Here is a 19,804-nt window from a genome sequence, read left to right on the forward strand (position 1 = left end):
AGGACCCGGGAGGGGCTGGTGCAGCTCCGGGCACAGCTGGGCACAGCTGGGCACTGCCCAAAGGGGGTGGGTGCTGTCCCCACCGCCCTCCCGGGCCAAGGGCAGCACCGCGGCCCCGGGGATGCTCCAGGGCAGCCTCCAGCGGGGCTGGTCCTGCCCCGCACACCCGCGGGACACCCCTGAGACACGGAGATAGAAATGAATCACGCCGCTAATCACCCTGCTAATCACCCTGCTAATGAGACACCCCGCAGTGCTCGGGCCAGAGCTGGCCAGGCACCGGGGGGGCCCAGACCCCCACACTCTCCCAGCCTCCCCCATCCCGTGCTCCTCCTCGGGGCTTTGCTGTGCTCCAGAGCACCCAGCTGTGCACAGCTGGCACATGCAGCGCTATCACACCCCCGCTGGGATAAAGATAATGAAGATTTAATGTGAAACCCTGTTAAATGTTTTGCGGATTCCCTTCCCCTCCCCTTTTTTTTCCTTCCTTCAAAGCGTCAGTACATGCTTGGGAACTACAAAGGTTTGCCTGAATCTGATCAGGCCTGGGTTTTATTATTTCACAATCCAAAGATGAAATCCAACAGAAAAAAAATAAAACCAAAACAGAACAAAAAAAAAAAAAAACCTCTAAAGCGTATCTTGCTGTATCTCTAATTCTTCTAAATAAAAAAAAATTACCAACATAGAAACATCTGCTCAGCTCTGTTCCACTCCTTCCTTAATTCACCTTGTGGTTTTTTATTTTGTTTAAGGAATCGTGGGGGTTTGTGTTTCCCAAGGCCCCCTGACCCCAGCCGGCTGAGGAGAGGGAGGGCAGAGGAAGGCACAGTCCTGGGGGTACCCTGCCAGCACCAGGCCCTGGCAGAGCTGGAGATGCAACAAGCCTGAGATTCTTTTTAAGGCAGTTTTAAGGGAGTTTGTTAACAGAGAGGCCCTGGGCAGCTGCACTGTAAATCTGCTGAGTGACAGCACAGCCTCCCCTGGATGGGGTGCACACCCAGCACCAACAGCTGTGGGTCCATCCACCACGGCCTGCGCTGCTGTGGGTGGCAAATTTCAGGAGTTACAGGGATTAAATTATAGGGATTTTACATCAAATCAATTATCAAATTACAGGGATTTTGTCCTCAGTCACTGGCCCTTGCTCCATGCCACAAATGCACCTAAGGAAGGAAGCAGAAGCGCCTGAAGAGCTGCAGGTGCCTTTGAAGCAGATTCCCACAGGACCCTGGCAAGGACAGTGTGCTGGTTCTTCAGCTGTCTCTGCCATCAGAACCGAATGGAAAGAGAGACTGGGGCACAGCAGCCCCTCCCCAGTGCATGCCAGGGCCTGGGGGCTGACCCAGTGCGAGCCAGGGAACGCTGGAACTCCTGCAGCTGCCCCACCATGCAGCCACCCTGCAGCCACTCTGCACGCAGCCACTCTGCACCCACCCACCCTGTACCCACCCTGTACCAACCCTGTACCAACCCTGTACCCACCCTGTGCCCACCCTGCACCCACGCTCCACTCACCCTGCACCCTCCCTGCACCCACCCTGTACCCATCCTGCACCCTCCCTGCACCCACCCTGTACCCTCCCTGCCCAGCACTTTTGTACCCATCCTGTACTCACCCTGTACCCACCCTGTACCCACCCTGCACCCATCCTGCACCCATCCTGCACCCACCCTGTACCCATCCTGCACCCACCCTGCACCTTCCCTGTACCCATCCTGCACCCACGCTCCACTCACCCTGCACCTTTCCTGTACCCATCCTGCACCCACCCTGCACCCATCCTGCACCCTCCCTGCACCCACCCTCCACTCACCCTGTACCCACCCTGTACCCAACCTGCACCCACCCTCCACTCACCCTGCAGCACCCATCCTGTACCTACCGTGTACCCTCCCTGCCCAGCACTTTTGTACCCATCCTGTACTCACCCTGTACCCACCCTGTACCCACCCTGTACCCACCCTGCACCCACCCTGCACCCACCCTGCATCCTCCCTGCACCCACCCTGTACCCTCCCTGTACCCACCCTGTACCCTCCCTGCACCCACCCTCCACTCACCCTGCAGCACCCATCCTGTACCTACCCTGTACCCACCCTCCCTGCACCCTCCCTGTACCCTCCCTGCCCAGCACTTTTGTACCCACCCTGCACCCACCCACCCAGCCCATCACTCCTGCACCCTCCCTGCCTGGTGCTTCCAGGGCAGCAACCCCAACCCCGCACACCCTGACCACAGGAGCAGAACCTCCTCTCTCCACTGGCATCGTGTTCTGGATCTTATTTAAGCATCTGCATTCAACTCGCTGATCAGTAAAGGCTGGAAAGAAACATACACTCTGCCATTAACTACAGCAACAAGAATTAGAGATAAGTAAGATTTTTACAGTGAAGGTGGAGATGCCCTGGCACAGGTGCCCAGAGCAGCTCTGGTTTCCCCTGGACCCCTGGCAGTGCCCAAGGCCAGGCTAGACAGGGCTGGGAGCCCTTGGGATGGGATGAGCTGTAACATCCCTTCCAGCCCAAACCCTTCTGTGATTCCATGAACACAACTTTGCCATCGGCTCCAATCAATGATGAACCAGGGGGTCCCCTCTGAACCCCAGCACCCTCCTCCCTGCACTATTCAGGGCAGCCTTTGGGGAGCAGTGCCAAGGCTGCCAGGAGTTTGGACACAAGGCAGGCACTCCCACCAGCACAGCGCAGGCACACCGTGTGCCTCTGCAATGTCAGTGCACCATCAATAACCTTCCTCTGTGGCCAAATGAGAAACAGAGCCCCAGCTCTCCCATAGTGCAGGAATCTTTTGGAGCTCAGTTTATTGCAACCTGTCAAGATGCTCTGTGCAATTTGTACCCTGCTGCATCACTCCACAGCACAAGCAGCAGCTTCCCAGCCAAGCTCCACCAGTCATTTGTTCAGTTAATGTGAGGCAGTAATGGGGACAGAAAGGACACTTGTGCACCACATTTATCCACTGCATCAGCAGAAACCACAGACAGATCTCAGCCCTGTTGGAGAAGCAGCACTGAGGCTGCACAGAGCTCCAGACAGGAGTTTACCCAGCACAGTAAGCATGCAGTTTCAAACAGCACCGTTCCCTCTATGCTCCTGCAGCACCAATTTCCACCAGACACCTCTTAGTGCAGTGTCAGATAGAGTCACTGTGTAAGGAGCTCAAAACCCCCCAGCACTGCTGGCCAAGCCCTGTGGAGCATCCCATGGGGACTGTCACCACCCCATGGGGACTGTCACCACCCTGTGGGACTGTCACCACCCTATGGGACTGTCACCATCCTACAGGGACCGTTACCACCCCATGGGGACTGTCACCATCCCATGGGGACTGTCACCACCCCATGGGGACTGTCACCATCCTACAGGGACCGTTACCACCCCATGGGGACTGTCACCATCCCACAGGGACCGTCACCACCCCACGGGGACCATCACTGCCCCAAGAGCCACACACTCCCCAGGGGCCCCCCTCCTCTGTCCTGTGACATTGGTGACCCTGAGCTCTGACCTTCAGGGCAGCCCCAGCCCAGGTTTGGACATGTTACAGCAAGAGCCTCCTGGAACAGCTACACCTGACTCCTTTTTCTTCACAGAATGGCTTTTATTGTAACTACAAAATAAATGCTCTCTAAGGGTTTGCCTTCCACCTTCTCCTGTAAGAGGTTTCAACTCTACAAAAACACCAAGCAAACATGCTTGGCTTTAAATTTTCTCTGGTTTCAGTGAAGTGCACAACAAGCAGCACACTTGCAGGGAAGGTGTTCCCTTGGAGGCTGATCTCACACACACACACACCCACACACACGTGCACACACACCCACATACTCATCCCCAGCAGCACACTTGCAGGGAGGATGTTCCATTGGAGGCTGATCTCACATACACACACATCCCCAGCAGCACTTGGCAAAGGCACCCTCCAGCCCAGCTGCCATCCCTCCCTGGCACAGCAGAACTGCCCCTACCCTGAAAGAGAGGCCATCCCAGCCACTCTTCCTCTTCTTACAGCTGCCCTTTGTTCCCAGCAAAGCAGGGAAATGTCTGCCTGTCATTGCTGTGGGCTCACCCTGCTGCCAATCCTGCTGCACCCCAAAACCCAGGAGCAGCCCCTTGTCCCTCCCTGCTCCCCCAGTGCCTGCCAGCCCCAGCTGGGGCAGCCCCACACCCTGGCTGCTGTGCTGGGCTGAGCTGGGCTGTTCTGGGCTGGGCTGTTCTGGGCTGGGCAGTGCAGCTGGTTCCCAGCCCCCTCACCTGCCCTGCTCCTCAGCTGGCACTGGCTCCATCACCCTGGACGTGGCACAGGAGCACGGAACACCTGGAGAGAAAGGAGAGGCAGTTTGGCATCTGGCAGGTAACTCCAGTGCCACCTGAGCACCTGAGTGCCCACAGGCAGTGCCATGCCTGTTCTGCAGGGTTTGGGTGAACCCCTATTGCCTTGCTCCATGCTCAATCCCACAAACATGGCCTGCCTTGCTCCATGCTCAATCCCAAACATGGCCTGCCTTGCTCTATGCTCAATCCCACAAACATGGCCTGTCTTGCTCGATGCTCAATCCCAAACATGGCCTGCCTTGCTCCATGCTCAGTCCCAAACATGGCCTGCCTCGCTCCATGCTCAATCCCAAACATGGCCTGCCTTGCTCCATGCTCAATCCCACAAACATGGCCTGCCTTGCTCTATGCTCAATCCCAAACATGGCCTGCCTGCCTCCATGCTCAATCCCACAAACATGGCCTGCCTTGCTCCATGCTCAATCCCAAACATGGCCTGATTTGCTCCATGTTCAATCCCAAACATGGCCTGCCTGCCTCCATGCTCAATCCCACAAACATGGCCTGCCTTGCTCCATGCTCAATCCCAAACATGGCCTGATTTGCTCCATGTTCAATCCCAAACATGGCCTGCCTGCCTCCATGCTCAATCCCAAACATGGCCTGCCTGGTTCCATGCTCAATCCCAAACATGGCCTGCCTGGAGGAGCCCAGGGATCCCTGCCCTGGTCCCTGCTCAGAGCAGGGCCATTCCATCTCGCTCACGGCTTTACTCCCTTGGCTCCCACAAGCCCCCATGGACAGAGCAGCCCTGCACTGCCCTCCCTGCTCCCAGCACCCACCCTAAGCCCCCTGGGCAGCAGCTGGAGAGCAGCAGCACCAGAGTCCTGATTCTCCCCTGCCTCCTCAGCAGCCCTGGCACAACATGCTGAGGCACAGAAAACTGTTCATCTCCCTCATGTCCAGGGAAGGTTCCAGCCCAGTACTGAATTACCCACACTGTCCCTCTGAGACACTGCCAGGAAGGCAGCCCAGATACAGATTAGATTCCATCCATTTCAAATTTCAGCAGGGCTGTAGGACTTCAGGAGTCAGAACATTTTTCAGGGATGAACACTCCTAAGTAATGAAGACGAATATGAGGCCACTCAGAATGAATGAGTGTTTCTGAGCAGTGCAGTCACTGCCCCTCAGCAGCATGAGCTCACATGTGTGGTGCATATGGCAGCCTGAAATCACTCTGCAGGACTGGCTGTTCCCAGTGTTACTGGGAAAAGGGATTGCTGTGCCTTTAGGCACACAGCACTGTGGTGCCATCCTCCTTATCTCACCCAGCTTTTCCTGCCTGGTAGCAGTGGCCCCACAGACCCTGGGCAGATGCTCCATGGTCCATCCAGTGATGAATGCCGTGCTGAGGGGCACTGCAAGGGGAAAGCCAAGGCTTTGGTCAGGATTGGCTCATTGCTCTTTTCCTCTGGAAGCCTGAGCAGTGATGTCCTGCACTGCACACAGCCTGGGTTTGTTGTGGATTACAGGGAGCACCAGGAGAGCCCATCTGGGCAGGACCAGCCTCCATCAGGAGCAGAGGCACCAGGAGAGCCCATCTGGGCAGCCAGGGCTGGTGACAGGACATGCACACCAGAGCTGGGATCTGAAGTCATGTCAAGGCTGGGTGATTCACTGTTCTGAGAAAGCTCTAATTATATCTGTGAGCCAGATGGAATGCTGACAAGGGAGAAAAGGGAAAAAAATCCCAAAAACCCCTTTGGTCTTGTTAGAGGAGCAAGGAGAGGCTGTGTGGATGGAGGGACTGGGGCAGCGTGAGAGTCCCAGGCCAGTGCCCAGCTGTGCCCCCACCCCAGGCTGTCCTGTAAGGGCTGACAGTGCCCCATGGCACTGCTGGCACCCTGTGCTCTGCCTGCCCCATGGCACTGTGAGCACCCTGTGCTTTGTGCTCTGCCTGCCCCATGGCACTGCTAGCACCCTGTGCTCTGCCTGCCCCATGGCACCATGGGCTCCTTGTGTGGGCACAGACCCCGGGCACCATGGGGTTCATGTGGGCACAGACCCCTGGCACCATGGGGTCCATGTGTGGGCACAGACCTTGGGCACCATGTGGTTTATGTGAGGGCACAGACCCCGGGCACCATGGGGTTCATATGGGCACAGACCCCTGGCACCATGGGGTTTATGTGTGGGCACAGACCCCGGGCACCATGGGGTCCATGTGTGGGCACAGACCCCTGGCACCATGGGGTTTATGTGTGGGCACAGACCCTGGGCACCATGGGGTCCCTCCATGGGCACAGACCCTGGGCACCATGGGGTTTATGTGTGGGCACAGACCCTGGGCACCATGCGGTTCCTATATGGGCACAGACCCCAGCACCATGGGGTCCCTCTGGATCACCCAACCTGCCAGGCACAACCCCTGGATCAAGCACCATGCCCATGCCGTTGTAGTAAAACATTTATTTGTTCAGGTGATTGAAGCTACCATGTTTACAGCTCGTGAGCTCACCACTGGTGACATGAAACATGACTGGGACCAGCTGCTGCCACCAGATTCTTCGTCGTCATTTTCAGTTATAAAAAACCTGGACACCAGAAAAAACAGGAATTTTAGACTTGGAGTGGCAGATGGGAATCCTGTGAGGGGAAGACAGTTCCTCGAGGCAGCCGGCCTGGGGGGCCTGGGCTGCAGCTTCAAGTAAAGGTTCCGGAGGGAGAGCCAGAGGTCAGTCCTGGGAGAGGCTGAACCGGAGCGACTTCTGCCGAGGAGCAGCGTCTGTGGCAGCGTGTTCAGGGAGGGCACTGGGGCTGCTGTCCTGCAGAGGGGCCCCGGCTTCTGCACAGAGAGAACACACACAGTGAGGGTATGGAGAGCAGCAGCACCCTGCATGGTGCCCTGGCCTCTGCACAGAGACACAACACACACAGTGAGGGCACGGCGAGCAGCACCTGCCCTGCCATGGCCCAGGTGACACTGATGTGGGACCTCAGCAGGAGCTGCCAGGGGCCAGCATGGGCACAGCACCCACCAGAAGCTGCCCTGGGGCCAGCATGGGCACAGCACCCACCAGGAGCTGCCCCGGGGCCAGCATGGGCACAGCACCCACCAGGAGCTGCCCTGGGGCCATTCTGGGCACTGCACCCACCAGGAGCTGCCCTGGGGCCAGCATGGGCACAGCACCTGCCAGGAGCTGCCACAGAGCCATTCTGGGCAGGAAGCAGCAGCAAACCCTGCCCTCAGCCCTGGCACCCCCTGACTTGGTGCCATGTGCCCTGCAGGGGCTGGGCAGCACAGCATGGCAGGGGACAGGGCTGAGACAGGTATAACAGGAGACAGGGATAACAGGAGACTGGGATAACGGGGGACTGGGATGATGGGGGACTGGGATGACGGGAGACTGGGATGACAGGGGACTGGGATAACAGGAGACTGGGATAACAAGGAACTGGGCTAACAGGGGACTGGGCTAACCGGACGGGGATAACAGGGGACTGGGTTGAGACTGGGATAACAGAAGGCTGGGATAAGAGGAGACAGGGCTAACAGGAGACAGGGATAACAGGGGACTGGGATAGCAGGAGACTGGACTGACAGAAGACAGGGCTAACAGCACCCAATGTCCCCACCCACACCTCTGCCACAAGTTGTGTCACCATCAGGGGGTGCAGCACAGTACTGCTGCTGCTGTTTCAGGGAAAATCCCACAAGATAACACCCAGAACCCCCAGCAGAACCAGCAAAGCTCATTGTTCCAGAACCAGAGAGTTCTCCACTTTCTAGATTTGCTGCTGCCCTTGCACAGGCCAAGCCTTTGCCCAGGGCAGGGACCCCAGCTCTGCACACTGCCAGGGGATCATACAGAGCTGGGGACACCAGGGCAGAGCAAAGGGGGTACGGACACAGCACCACCTTCCTGAGGTCACTGCAACCAGGGTGTGCCCTGTCCTGCCCAGGGCACAGGGACAGCCCGTGGGACAGCTGTGCCACCTCCTGGCACCCAGCACAGCCCCACTTACCTGGGGGATGGCAGGTGTGCCACTGCCATGTGCCAACACCAACCAGGCACCACCCAAACTCCTCTGTGGGTGCTGTGGGTCACAGCCCCTGTAGGGGACACAGTATGGGCAATGCAGAATGTGATCTTTTCCCCCAACGAGCTGCAGCTGGACCCTACTACTAATGATTGGGAGCAGGTTGGATGATAAGCAGCACCCATAGCCAATAAGAACAGTGGTATAAAAGACTGGATTGGTGGGAATTGGAGTCAGATGGCTGCTGCAAGGACCAGGAGCAGTCAGTGCTCAGAGGAGCTGCCTGTGACAAACACTGAGGAGATATGAGACTCTGAGGGTATGGAACCCTTGCACCACAATGTAATAGAACTCTTGATGTATAAGACACCATATAATGATGATGTAACTGTTGTGATACATAAGACAACAAGCCCCCACAGCACAGACTGAGCACAGGCCAGGTGGGGTCCCTGTGTGCCCATTGAGGGGCTGGGCTCCAGCCTGGCTGGATTTCCTCTCTCCCAGGGGAATTTCCCTGCAGAGGAGGTGGCACAGCTTGCACACAGCACCAGAGCAGCAGCCTGACACTGCAGGAGCAAAACCGGCCTGCACCAAGCCAGGCCCAGCACACTGGGCTCAGCCCTCACATTCCTGACCCAGACTCTGCTAAAGTGCAGCTCTGGAGCCACCTGGGGTGACGCAGCAATCCAGGAGAGCATGAGTGGGCAGCCCAGGCTGTGCGCCAGTACCCAGCACACAGCCAGGCACACAGGGACACATTTGCAAAGGGGAACAGCAGAACCACGTTATTGGGGAGCAGGACCCTACAGACTGGCAAGTTTGGTGCTGTTAAACCAGAACTCTGACCAACATTAGCATCACTGCCAGGAGAAGGCACTATGCAAGTGGGGATGGCTGCTGGTGCAGCTTTTGGGCAGTGATGGTGCCCCCAAGGGGCAGCAGCAGCTTTTGGGCAGTGATGGTGCCCCCAAGGGGCAGCAGCCCCAGGAGCAGGGAGGGGAATGCTCCTCAGTGACCACAGGGCTGCCAGCTGTGCCCACGTGTGAGTGGCACTGCTCAGGCTCCAGTGCCCCAAAGCTCCAGTGTGGCTCAGGCTCTGCCCTTATGGCTGACGGGCAGAGAGGTGACCCTGGTGCCAGCTGCAGCCTTTATCCCTGGTTTGAAGCCACTCCCAAGGCAGCAGCATGCCCCCCTCTCTGCTGGTGCCCGCCATGGGGTGGGCACACTCTGCCATGGCACAAGGGCCCTCCTGCCCCTCTTGGAGGGCACACACAGCTGCCCAGGCCTGCCCACGGACCACAGCTCCGTGCACTCTGCTGGTCTGGGGCACTCCCAGAGCCCAGCCCAGCACAGCCCCAGCAGAGCCCACCTCCAGAGAGGCCCTGGGCACACACTGTGCTCCAGCCACTGCAGACAGAGCTCAGAACTTCTTGCAGCAGTTTCTCCCCACAGGGCCTGTGAACAGAGACCCTATCATGGCTAAAATGCAGATAATCTATACCTGAGCAGCAGCACACAGAGCCCAGCTGGGCAGGCCATGCCCAAGGGCAGGGGGGCACCCTGGGCTCAGCCCCTGCCCAGCCCTCCATGGCTGGGGTGATGCTGGGTCACAGCACATCCCCATTGCATCACCTGTGCTGAGCAGTTATTGCAGCCTGGGGGAAATAACCTGGAGTTATTCTGACCCAGGGGCATCTCAGCACTCTCTGTCTCACGGTTTGCAATGGTTCTTGCAGAACAGAAAGGACAGAGAATTCCCTCCTCCATGAGGCTTCCCACACTTTGAATTGAGCCTGAATAAACCCAATGTCCCTCTGCACAGTTATTCCAGTGGGAACAGCTGATTCCATGCCCAGGGCACTCCCAAGGGATGAATGATCCTGTCAGCCAGGAGAGGCTGGCACGGGAGGAGCCCCTGGCTGCCCAGATCCCCTTTCCTGCATGCCAGCAGAAAGGAACCAAACACAGGGCCATGAGGTCCCTGCACACTGCTTGACACAGAGGCATCATGGACAGAACATCAGCTGCAGTGCTTAGAAAATTATTCCTCTGAGTGAAAAATTACAAATATATAAAAATAAACCTCCTTAAACCACAAGACACCATTAGTATTTTAGCAGTTTGACAAAACATCACACAAATTTAGGTCCAGTTTTAGACAACACAGAAAAGCATTTTCATTGGGTGTTTTTAAAATGCATGATCAAACCCAGCCAGTCCACAGCAAACCTGTGACACCCTCCTGTACCCCAGAATGAGGATAAGATGCCTCTGCCAGCACAGCCCCTCACTGGGACTCAGACCTTCACATTTCACCCACACTGGGCAAAGCCCTTGGCATCAGAGTGCCAGGCCCTGGACAGGCACCCCTGTCCCCCACAGCATGTTATTTAATAGTTCCCTTCTGTTCATGCAGCGCTCATGGGCTGCCAGAGCAACCCAAGGAAGGATTTATTGCATTTTTTTAAACTTTTCCAGCAGGAAGCTGCTTTGCTAATTTTGAGGCTTTGTTTCCTATTTGGTCTCTGCATTTCCTGAGGGAAGCAAAAAGGGTTCCTAAAAAAGAAGCAGCCTCTTCCTTTTAGGTCCTTTACACCACCCTCATTGACTTTGTTCTTCTGTGACAGGCAATAAAATCACCCAGAGCAGCCCACAGTGGCCAGGAGCATCACTGCAGAGCCCCAGGGACACAGCTGGGTGCCAGGGGCTGTGCCCCACTCTGAGATGTGCCCCCAAACTGCCCTGGGGCTGGCTGGGGCCAGGCTGGCCTCAGGCACCTGCCTGAGTTGCCGTGCCCCAAGAACAAGCACAGGGTATAAAATTTAACTGTTCTCACTCTTTTATGGCTACAAAGCCCATCATGAACCTGTTATTTGGCATCTGAGAATGCACAGTGCTCAAATATTCAGAGTTAAGCTGTCTCTAATTTGAATATGATGACCATATGAGTTTAATTAATATTAACTGCAGGCTTCCCTTTACAGAGAGCAGAGCAGCTGCCATCCACACAACGAAATCTGCACCTGCTGTCCCCTGCTGCTGTGGGTTCTGTCCCTGCACAGTGGCCCAGAATCACTCCAGCCCACAGGCACAGCAATTAGGAGCAGCTCAAAGGTGAGACCATCATCTTCCAGGCCCTCGGTGCAGTCGGGGACTGCGGAGAACTGGACCAAACCATAAAGTTCTGAGGAAATGTGGCCCAGGACATAGGACAGCAGGAGATGGCCATCATCACCCAACCAACCGAGGTGCTGAATGGCCACAACCCTGCTGGCTGCAGCCCTGCCTGCCCACCTGCCTGCCCACCGCCTGCCCACCTGCCTGCCCACCTGCCTAGAAACCTGCCTGCCCACCTGCCGGATACCTGTCCATCTGCCTGCCAACCTGCCTGCCCACCTGCCTAGACACCTGCCTGGTGACCTGCCTGCCCACTGCCTGCCCCCCGCCTGCCCACCTGCCTAGACACCTGCCTACTCACCTGATTGCCTATCTGCCAACATGCCTGCCCACCTGCCGGATACCTGTCCATCTGCCTGCCAACCTGCCTGCCCACCTGCCTGCCCAGCTGCCCACCTAATTGTCCACCTGCCTGCCCACCTGCCTGCTCACCTGCCCACCTGCCTGCCTGCATGCCCACTTGCCTGCCCACCTGCTAGCCCTGCCCACCTGCCTGCCCACCTGATTGCCCATCTGCCCGCCTGCCTGCCCATCTGTCTGCTCACCTGTTTGCCCATCTAGCCACCTGCCTGCTCACCTGATTGCCCACCTACCTGGTGACCTGCCTACCCACCTGTCTGCCCACTGCTTGCCCACCTGCCCACCTGCCTGCCCACCTGATTGCCCACCTGCCCACTGCCTGCTCACCTGCCTGCTCACCTGCCTGCCCACCTGCCTGCTCACCTGCCCACTGCCTGCTCACCTGCCTGCCCACCTGCTGTTCCTGCTCACAGCCCTGCTCAGCTGTGCCCAGCACCCCAAGGTGCCCCAGCCCCGCTCCCTGCCCAGGGCTGCAAGTCAGGGCACTGCCTGCACCAGGTCTGGGTGCCCTGGGACGTGGGGCAGGCACTTCTTGGGGAGAACCAGTGTGGGATCCCGGCTCAGGCACCTCTTGGGGACAGCCAGTGTTGGCTCCCAGCTCAGGCTGTGGGATCCCAGCTCAGGCACCTCTTGGGGAGAGCCAGTGTGGGATCCCAGCTCAGGCATCTCTCAGGAAGGATCCCAGCTCAGGCACCTCTCAGGGAGAGCCGCTGCAGGCTCCCAGTGCTCCCCAGCCCAGCACCAGCCAGCCAGAGCCAGCACAGGGGAATGGCCCCGTGCCCTGGTGCCTCCTGGTGCTCCTGGTGCCCCATGGCAGGAGCTCTGCAGCAGCACCGAGGCCCAGCCCGGGCAGGCAGGGCAGTAACCCGAGGCTGGCTGGCGTACCGAGTGAATATTTTATTTTACACAACATAACAACACAGCGTTGTTGCTCCTGTACAGCATCTGCCTAAAAACAAAGGCAACACCATTGTCACGGAAAAGAAATGTACAGTCTGACCGGTTTAAAAAATATCATTTTACTGATTGATCCAGAAGTGGTTATTTGTTAGCTTGGAGGAAATTGCATTTCCTTTATAAAAGGCTTTTTCTGTGAAAACTCTCTCTTTTGTTTTCTGCTACCGCAGAACCAGGAAGCCAGTCCTAGAGCAGGGAAGGCACTGGTGCTGTTTCGTGCTTTTTTTCGCCCCTTAATCTTTTTTTCCTTTTTTTTTTTTTTTTTTAATCTCTGAATGTTGCCTTCGGTTTTGATATTAAATAAAACCAAACGAAAACTAAATAAACCCCCGTGTGCACTGGGTGGCTTATACAGAACCCCGCATGAACAAGCCATTAATCAGCGAGACAGCAGTGGACATCCAAATCCAATTCCCTGGGAAAGGGAGTTTCACACAACGTTTGGTGGTTTTAGTTAAAATAAAACTTTAAAAAAAAAAAAAAAAGAAAAAAGAAAAAAAAAGCAGGTCACACAGTGCTTTCCAATATCCACTCAGAACTGGAGAAAGGTGCCGTTCCGCCCTGGGCGCAGTCTGCCTGGAGCAGCATCCCGTTCATGGACATGCTGCGCTTGGAGCGCAGGCCGGCGGGGCCGCGGGGCTCCAGCAGCTCTCCGCCCAGCGAGCGCCGCCGCTTGGCACGGCTGGCCTCGGCCGGCAGCGTCAGGAACTTACTTGGCTTGGATTGTGCTCTTTTGTACGTGGGGGCCGCCTCGGGGCCGCGCCCGGCCAGCGCCAGGGCCGTGGAGTTGTTCCTGTTGGAGTTCTGGGGCTCGGCGCCGCCGCCCGCCTCGCCCTGCGCCTCGCTGCCGGCCTTGGGCGCCGACTTGCGCTTCTGCTTCTGCGCCAGGGGAGAGCTGGAAGTCCAGGCGGGAGGCAAAGCCGAGGTAGTGGTGGCCGAGTCCTGGCCGGAGCCGGCGTCCGGCGACTGCGCGGCACCGTCGGCCGCGGCCTTGCAGCACTGGACGCCCTCCTCGTGCCCGAGAGCCTGCTTGGACATGGACTGCGACAGCGCCCCGCCGCAGCCCTGGATCTGAGCCCCGTTGGTCTGCGAGTACACGTTGCTGACCTTGGTGGCCTTCTGCTGCCCATTGTTGTTACACACCTTGTAGCGGATCATGAGGATGATGATGAACACGAGCACGGACGCCACAATGATCCCACCGATGATGATGATCATGGTCCCGCCCAGGAACTGGGACTGCATGAAGTGGCAGCGCACGTAATCCTGCTCGGTGGTGAACTGCGTGCAGCCCACCACCCTGGTGGCCGTCAGCGAGGTGATCCCGTCGTCGTAGATGGCCAGCACGCACAGGTCGTACATCGTCCCCGCGGCCAGGTTGTTGACCAGAAAGGTTTTGCTCGTGGGAGGTATCATTCTGGGGGAGAAGGAAACCAGTGTGAATGAATCTGTGGACACAGCAGCGCCTTCCCACCCTGCGGGGCAGCCCAGGCCGTGCTGGGCACCACCACAGCTTGTCCACTGTCCCTGTGGGGCTCATGTCCATCCCCAACAGCTCCTGCCCAGCCTTCCATGTAGCGGCAGTCACTGCCAAGGCCCCGGCATGGCTCAGCGTGGCACAGCCCCCCATTAGAACCACCACACCAAAAACGTGGAATCACAGAATGGCCTGGGTTGGAAGCAACATGTAAAGACCATCCAGTTCACCCTCCTGCCATGGGCAGGGACACCTTCCACCAGACAAGGCAGCTCCAAGCCCTGTCCAGCCTGGCCTTGGACACTTCCATGGATGAGGCACCCATAACTTCTCTGAAGCTGTGCCAGTATCTCACTGTCCTCATAGGGAAGAATATTTTTCAGTTACCTGATCTACATCTACCCTCTTTCAGTTTAAAGCCAGCACCCCTTGTCCTAGTAATGGATAAAGAAATGCACAGAAGAAATGACCGAGCAAAGCCAGTGCTGAAGGGTGCAACAGCTACACCTGGCAGCATAGAGCCCCCCTGCACTTCCCCAGCACGGGCATCACCAGAAAGTGCTGTGAGGAACATGCTCACAGACACTGTCTTTCCTGTGCTTCCACAAAGCTGAGCACATTAGGCACCATTTAATCTATCTACCTTCACAACCTTTCTCAGATCAGTTCAGAGGATTAGAAGTCCACTTGGATTACCTAAAAATAACACTGTTCTAAGTAATTTTCCCGTTTGTGAGTAGAAATGGCATGAGTCCTCCCTGAGGCTCCCACCACAAGCTGCCAGGGCTGGGCTGTGCTCAGCTGGCACGGCATGGCACAGGAACTGCAGCAGAGGGGTGCCTGGGCCAGGGCCACACAACAGCACCACACACCCAGCACGGTCCCACCTGGGCAGGCTGGGGCTGCCTTACCTGTAAACAAGGGAGTCATCGTAAGTACCATTGTACTGGATTTGGAACATACGGATCCCAGGTATATTCCTCTGGAAATTGAATTTCAGCAGAGCTGTGGAGGACGTCGCTTCTGCGACAACCACCTTCTTATCCTGGCTGACTTTAGTATCCCCGTTGCTACTGCTGGCATTGGAGCCCGACTTGGTGGATGTGGAGATATCCGAGGAGCCCGGGTCAGGCTCGTGGATGTGGTTTGTGCTGTTGAGCAGGTGGGGCAGTTTGATGATGTGCAGGTCCACGGTCTGCGTGGCCTCCCCCGCGGGGTTGGAGGCGATGCAGGTGAAGGAGCCCGTGTCCTTCACCGTGGTGATGAGGATGTCGAGCGTGCCGTTGTCGTACACCGTGGACCTGGTGGCGTTGGAGATCAGCTTGCCCTCGGGCGAGATCCAGTGGATGGCCGGCTCGGGGTCGCCGCGGGCCTTGCAGCGCAGGGCAGCGCGCTGCCCCTCCAGCACGCGCAGCTCGTGCGTGTGCCGCGTGATGAGCGGCGGCTCGCACAGGAACTCCTCCTCGGGGATGGACCAGAAGTACCGGCCCGACAGCAGCGTGGGAGAGGCACAGGTCTCCAGGTCGTCCTCCCTGGAAAGGCGCCTCAGCCACAAGAGCTCACAGTTGCAATGCAAGGGGTTCCCACCAAAGCTCAGCGCAAACGTCGAGGGGCTGATAATTCCTGAGGTTGCCAGCACCTGAGCGCGCTGGAAGAGCGGGTCAGGCGGCAGCTTCTGCAGTTTGTTGGACGTGACGTCCAGCCTGGTCATCTTGTGCAGGTGGGAGAAGGTCCCCTTAGGAATATGGTCAATCATGTTGTGGTCAAGACTGAGAGTGTGCAAACTGACCATTTTCTCCACGGCATCCCAAGGGATGGTTTCCAGATTGTTGTAAGACAAATCCAATTCCTCGAGAGCTAAAACATCATCAAAAGCTGTGGAAGAAATTAAAGTCAGCTGGTTGTTGTTCAGTATCAAGTGGTGGAGATTGGAGAGCCCACTGAACATGTCATTAGTGATCTTAGTCAATCGGTTGCTGTTCAAATGCAGAGCCCGCAAATTGCGCAGGTCGGCAAACGCGTGAGGTGTGATAAAACTGATTGTATTCCGGGACAGCGTCAGGTCCACCAGGCTGGTCATGTTGGCAAAGTCTTTCCTTTTAATGTTTGTAACAAAGTTGTCTGCCAGCCGCAGCTCCACGGTCCTCCTGTCAATGTTGGGAGGAACAAACAAGAGCCCTTTCTTGGCACACAGGGTGGCGAGGTTGGGAGACAAGATCTGACAGACGCAGCGCTTGGGGCAGATCTGAGCTCGCACCGCTACGCCAATGAACAGCAGAAACAAAAGCAGTTTTTCCATTGTAGAACAGATTCAAGAGCCTGCAAGGGAGAGCAGACAGCAGTTAGTCTCTGTGAGTTAAGACAGGCATAATAAAAGAGCCAAGACAGACAGCCTGAGGTTAAACCATGGAACTAAAGTTCAGGTGGCAGCAAGCCACCCTCCCTGTGTTACCTGGTCCTTCTCCATCCCCCCATCCCGACACAGGAGTGCCTGCCAGGAGTGCAGCTGAGAGTCAGGGACGTTTGCAGCTCCATGGGTACACACTGACACTCACACAAATGACAAAGCCTTTGGGAAGCTGCCCCTCAGGCCCCTCTTGCTCGAGCCCATCCTGCTGCCCAGCACAGCTCCACATCCCAGCAGAGCCCCTGCCCTCCCAGGCTGCTGGCCACAGTGACAAATGTCCAGGTACACAAAATGAGGAGTTGTGCTTCATGTGTGCTTCACTCGCTACGCTGAAACTCTCAGAGCCTTGAAATCACAGCGGCTCAATGGGTTTACAGCCATCTCCACTGAACATTTAAGCTCTTAATGCTATTTTCAGAATAAACTCAGAAGGAGCTGATTTTATGTCATTCAAACCCCAAAAATGCAAATAAAACAAAATGAAACAAAAAAAACCACCCAAAAAACAAAACAAAACAAAACAAAAAGCCAAGAAAAGCCCCCACAACAGAGATCTAAATAAAAACGGATCTTGGGCTAATTTTAGCTGATCACAGCTTTCCGGCTCCCCCTGGAAAGCCCAGCAGTTCAATCAGCTTTATTGCTCACACTGCCAGCCCTGCCCCTCGTGGTGAGTGGGAGCAGGGCTGCCAGCAGCAGTGCCCACGCAGCTCAGTGAGGTCACCCAGCAGGGACTGTGCCAAGGGCTCCCAGCGTGGGCGGGAGGCTGGGGATGGGAGGCTAGGGCAGGTGAACAGGTGTGAGGCTCAGGGTGCTCCTCCCTTGCACAGGAACAGGAGGGAGGCTCAGGGTGCTCCTCCCTGGCACAGGTGGGGTGTTCAGGGTGCTCCTCCCTGGCACAGGAACAGGAGGGAGGCTCAGGGTGCTCCTCCCTGGAACAGCAGGAGCAGGGTCTCTGGAGCAGGCAGGAGCAGGGTCCCTGGAGAAGCACCCAGCACGTGTCTGAGGGAATTGTGCAATGGCTTCAGGCTCAGAGAGGCTCCACACTGCGACTGAAGCACTCAGCTCCCTTTGGGACTGGCACAGTTATACGTGCTCAGATCAGATTACTCAGACCCATTACCACCCCAGAGATGCATTAATGAAGCTCAGCTGAAATGCAGTTTCACAGCTAGCCAGAACCAGAGCTCTTGCATCGTCATTGATATTTAAAGACATTTAACGTCAGAACAACAACAATTGCTCCTGCTATCCAGTCCATCCTTAAACCAAACCAAAGCAGTAGTGCCGTGCAAGCAGAGTCAACAAAATGATTAGTGAAAATGCCAGCCCTAAACCTGCTTTGCAGCACAATCAATGTGCTTTTTCCCGATACTTCTGTGGACTGCGAGTATTCAGGACTACTCCAGCTTTTGAGTTCCACTGGAAAAACCAAAGCCTGCTGCTGTGGTCCAAAGCAGAGTATGCTGCCATGGGCAGTGCTCAGAGCTGCTCCCAAACCACCATAACCAGCAGCAGTCTTGCTGCCATGACCTGCAGCAGAAAGCAAAGTGCCATGGTAGCATTCAGCTATGCTCTGTGCAGCGCTGCAATGACAGCACTGCAAGTCAGGGTGGCCCTGCAGGTGACAAGGACCTGGAGGAGAATGGCAATGCCAAGCAGTGAAGGACACTGCCTGCTGCAGCCCCCAGACCCACTGACGTCACCCACCAGCCACCTCCCAGACCAGCAGCTGCATTCATGGCCAGGGACTGCCACCTGTCCTTTCCAGGTGGCCTCTGCTCCTTTAATGCACATCTGGTAGGGACTGGATGGGAATGGGAATGGGCTCAGCAGCTCAGGGCACCCGCACACAGCCAGGGGGTGCATGGACAGCTTTGTCTGGGGACCCCACACTCATTCAGTTTGCTAACCTAAGGTTGCCAGTTTAGGTTCATGGCCATGATTAAACTCATGTGCCTGCATTCAGCCAAGTCCACTGCTACAGCCATCCAAGTCTAACACAGGCCTGAACCCAAATCTGCAAGTTCATGAGTTTGGAAATACCATTGCAAGACGAAATTACTTAAACAACAGCTGGGATGACAAGGTTCCCACAAAGTTACCTAGCAGCAGAGGTGGGTTTTTGGATGTTAAGAGTTTTGGATGTTGTCTCTGCCAATATCCTCAGGTTAAATAGCCAGGGCTGGATGCAACGCCATCAGTGAACATCAGGCTCAAAGGGCTGCAGTAAATGGGGCAAGAGCAGCCCCCTGGCAAGGCCAGTCCCCAGCACTGTGCCCCATGCCCTGGGCTTAGGGACAGTCCTGTCCTGTGACCCTCCCAGTGACCTGGGCAGGGAGGCGAGTGCACCCCACACACATCTGCAATGACACTGAACAGGAGGAGGGACTGAGCCCTCAGAGCCCGGGGTGCTGATGGAGAGGTGCTGGTGATCAGAGTGCTGAGCACCCCCTGCCCTGACTGACACGATAACCAGCGAGGATTTGGCACCTGGATGCCCCAAGCGATGGAAACAGCAAAGGCACACCTTGATCTGCATGAGGCAGCTGGTGCCCTGCCCCAGGCTGTGCAGGGATGGGGACAGCCCATCCTCCCCATGTGCATCATCCCTGGCTGCAGGGAAACATTTCACCTCCTTGCTGAGAAAACACAGAGCATTTCCTCCCACAGTGCTCAGTGCCCCACCAGAGACATTCCAGACACCAACTGCAGGAGCTGGTGGCTCAGGAGGACAGCCACCAAAAACCACAGCTGCTGCAAGTCAGCCTGGACAGGTGTCCCCTCCTCTCCCAGCACACTCATGCCCCACACAGATAATTTTATAGAGATAGCAGCGCTGACATGGCTGAGAGCTCATTGCAGAAAACACCTTTTGGACTAATGAAAGCAATGTGTGATCCTCATTACTTGCTGGAAAGATAACAAAACAGAATGGAAACTGCCTTCATACATAAAACAAATGCCAGCTTTCCTGGGAAGGTGGGCACTGCTCAGGACAAGGGTAGCAAGCTCTTCATGTGACATTTGTGATTCACAAAAAAAGCCTCTCACACATACTGCTCTTTGCATCCATCCTGATGCTA

The 19,804-nt window shown here is 56.4% G+C and overlaps 1 protein-coding gene across 4 annotated transcripts in view; it reads right to left on the reverse strand.

The window, feature by feature from the left end:
- Window positions 1-6,750: 6,750 nt before the first annotated feature.
- The window catches only part of LRFN5 (leucine rich repeat and fibronectin type III domain containing 5), a 39,684-nt gene continuing 26,630 nt past the window's right edge, over window positions 6,751-19,804 (reverse strand). For 3 of the 4 annotated variants that reach the window (XM_074544166.1, XM_074544168.1, XM_074544167.1), the window contains exons 2-3: window positions 15,223-16,630; window positions 13,074-14,251 (exon numbers count right to left, since the gene is read on the reverse strand). In XM_074544166.1, coding sequence (XP_074400267.1) covers window positions 13,342-14,251; window positions 15,223-16,610 — 2,298 coding nt within the window. In that variant the 5' untranslated portion in view covers window positions 16,611-16,630 and the 3' untranslated portion in view covers window positions 13,074-13,341. Of the gene's footprint in view, window positions 7,142-13,073; window positions 14,252-15,222; window positions 16,631-19,804 lie in introns of those variants that run through there. The other variant, XM_074544169.1, reaches the window with a different exon arrangement.

This window comes from Zonotrichia albicollis, chromosome 6, assembly GCF_047830755.1.
Source record: "Zonotrichia albicollis isolate bZonAlb1 chromosome 6, bZonAlb1.hap1, whole genome shotgun sequence".
In the NCBI taxonomy this organism is placed as follows: Eukaryota; Metazoa; Chordata; class Aves; order Passeriformes; family Passerellidae; genus Zonotrichia; species Zonotrichia albicollis.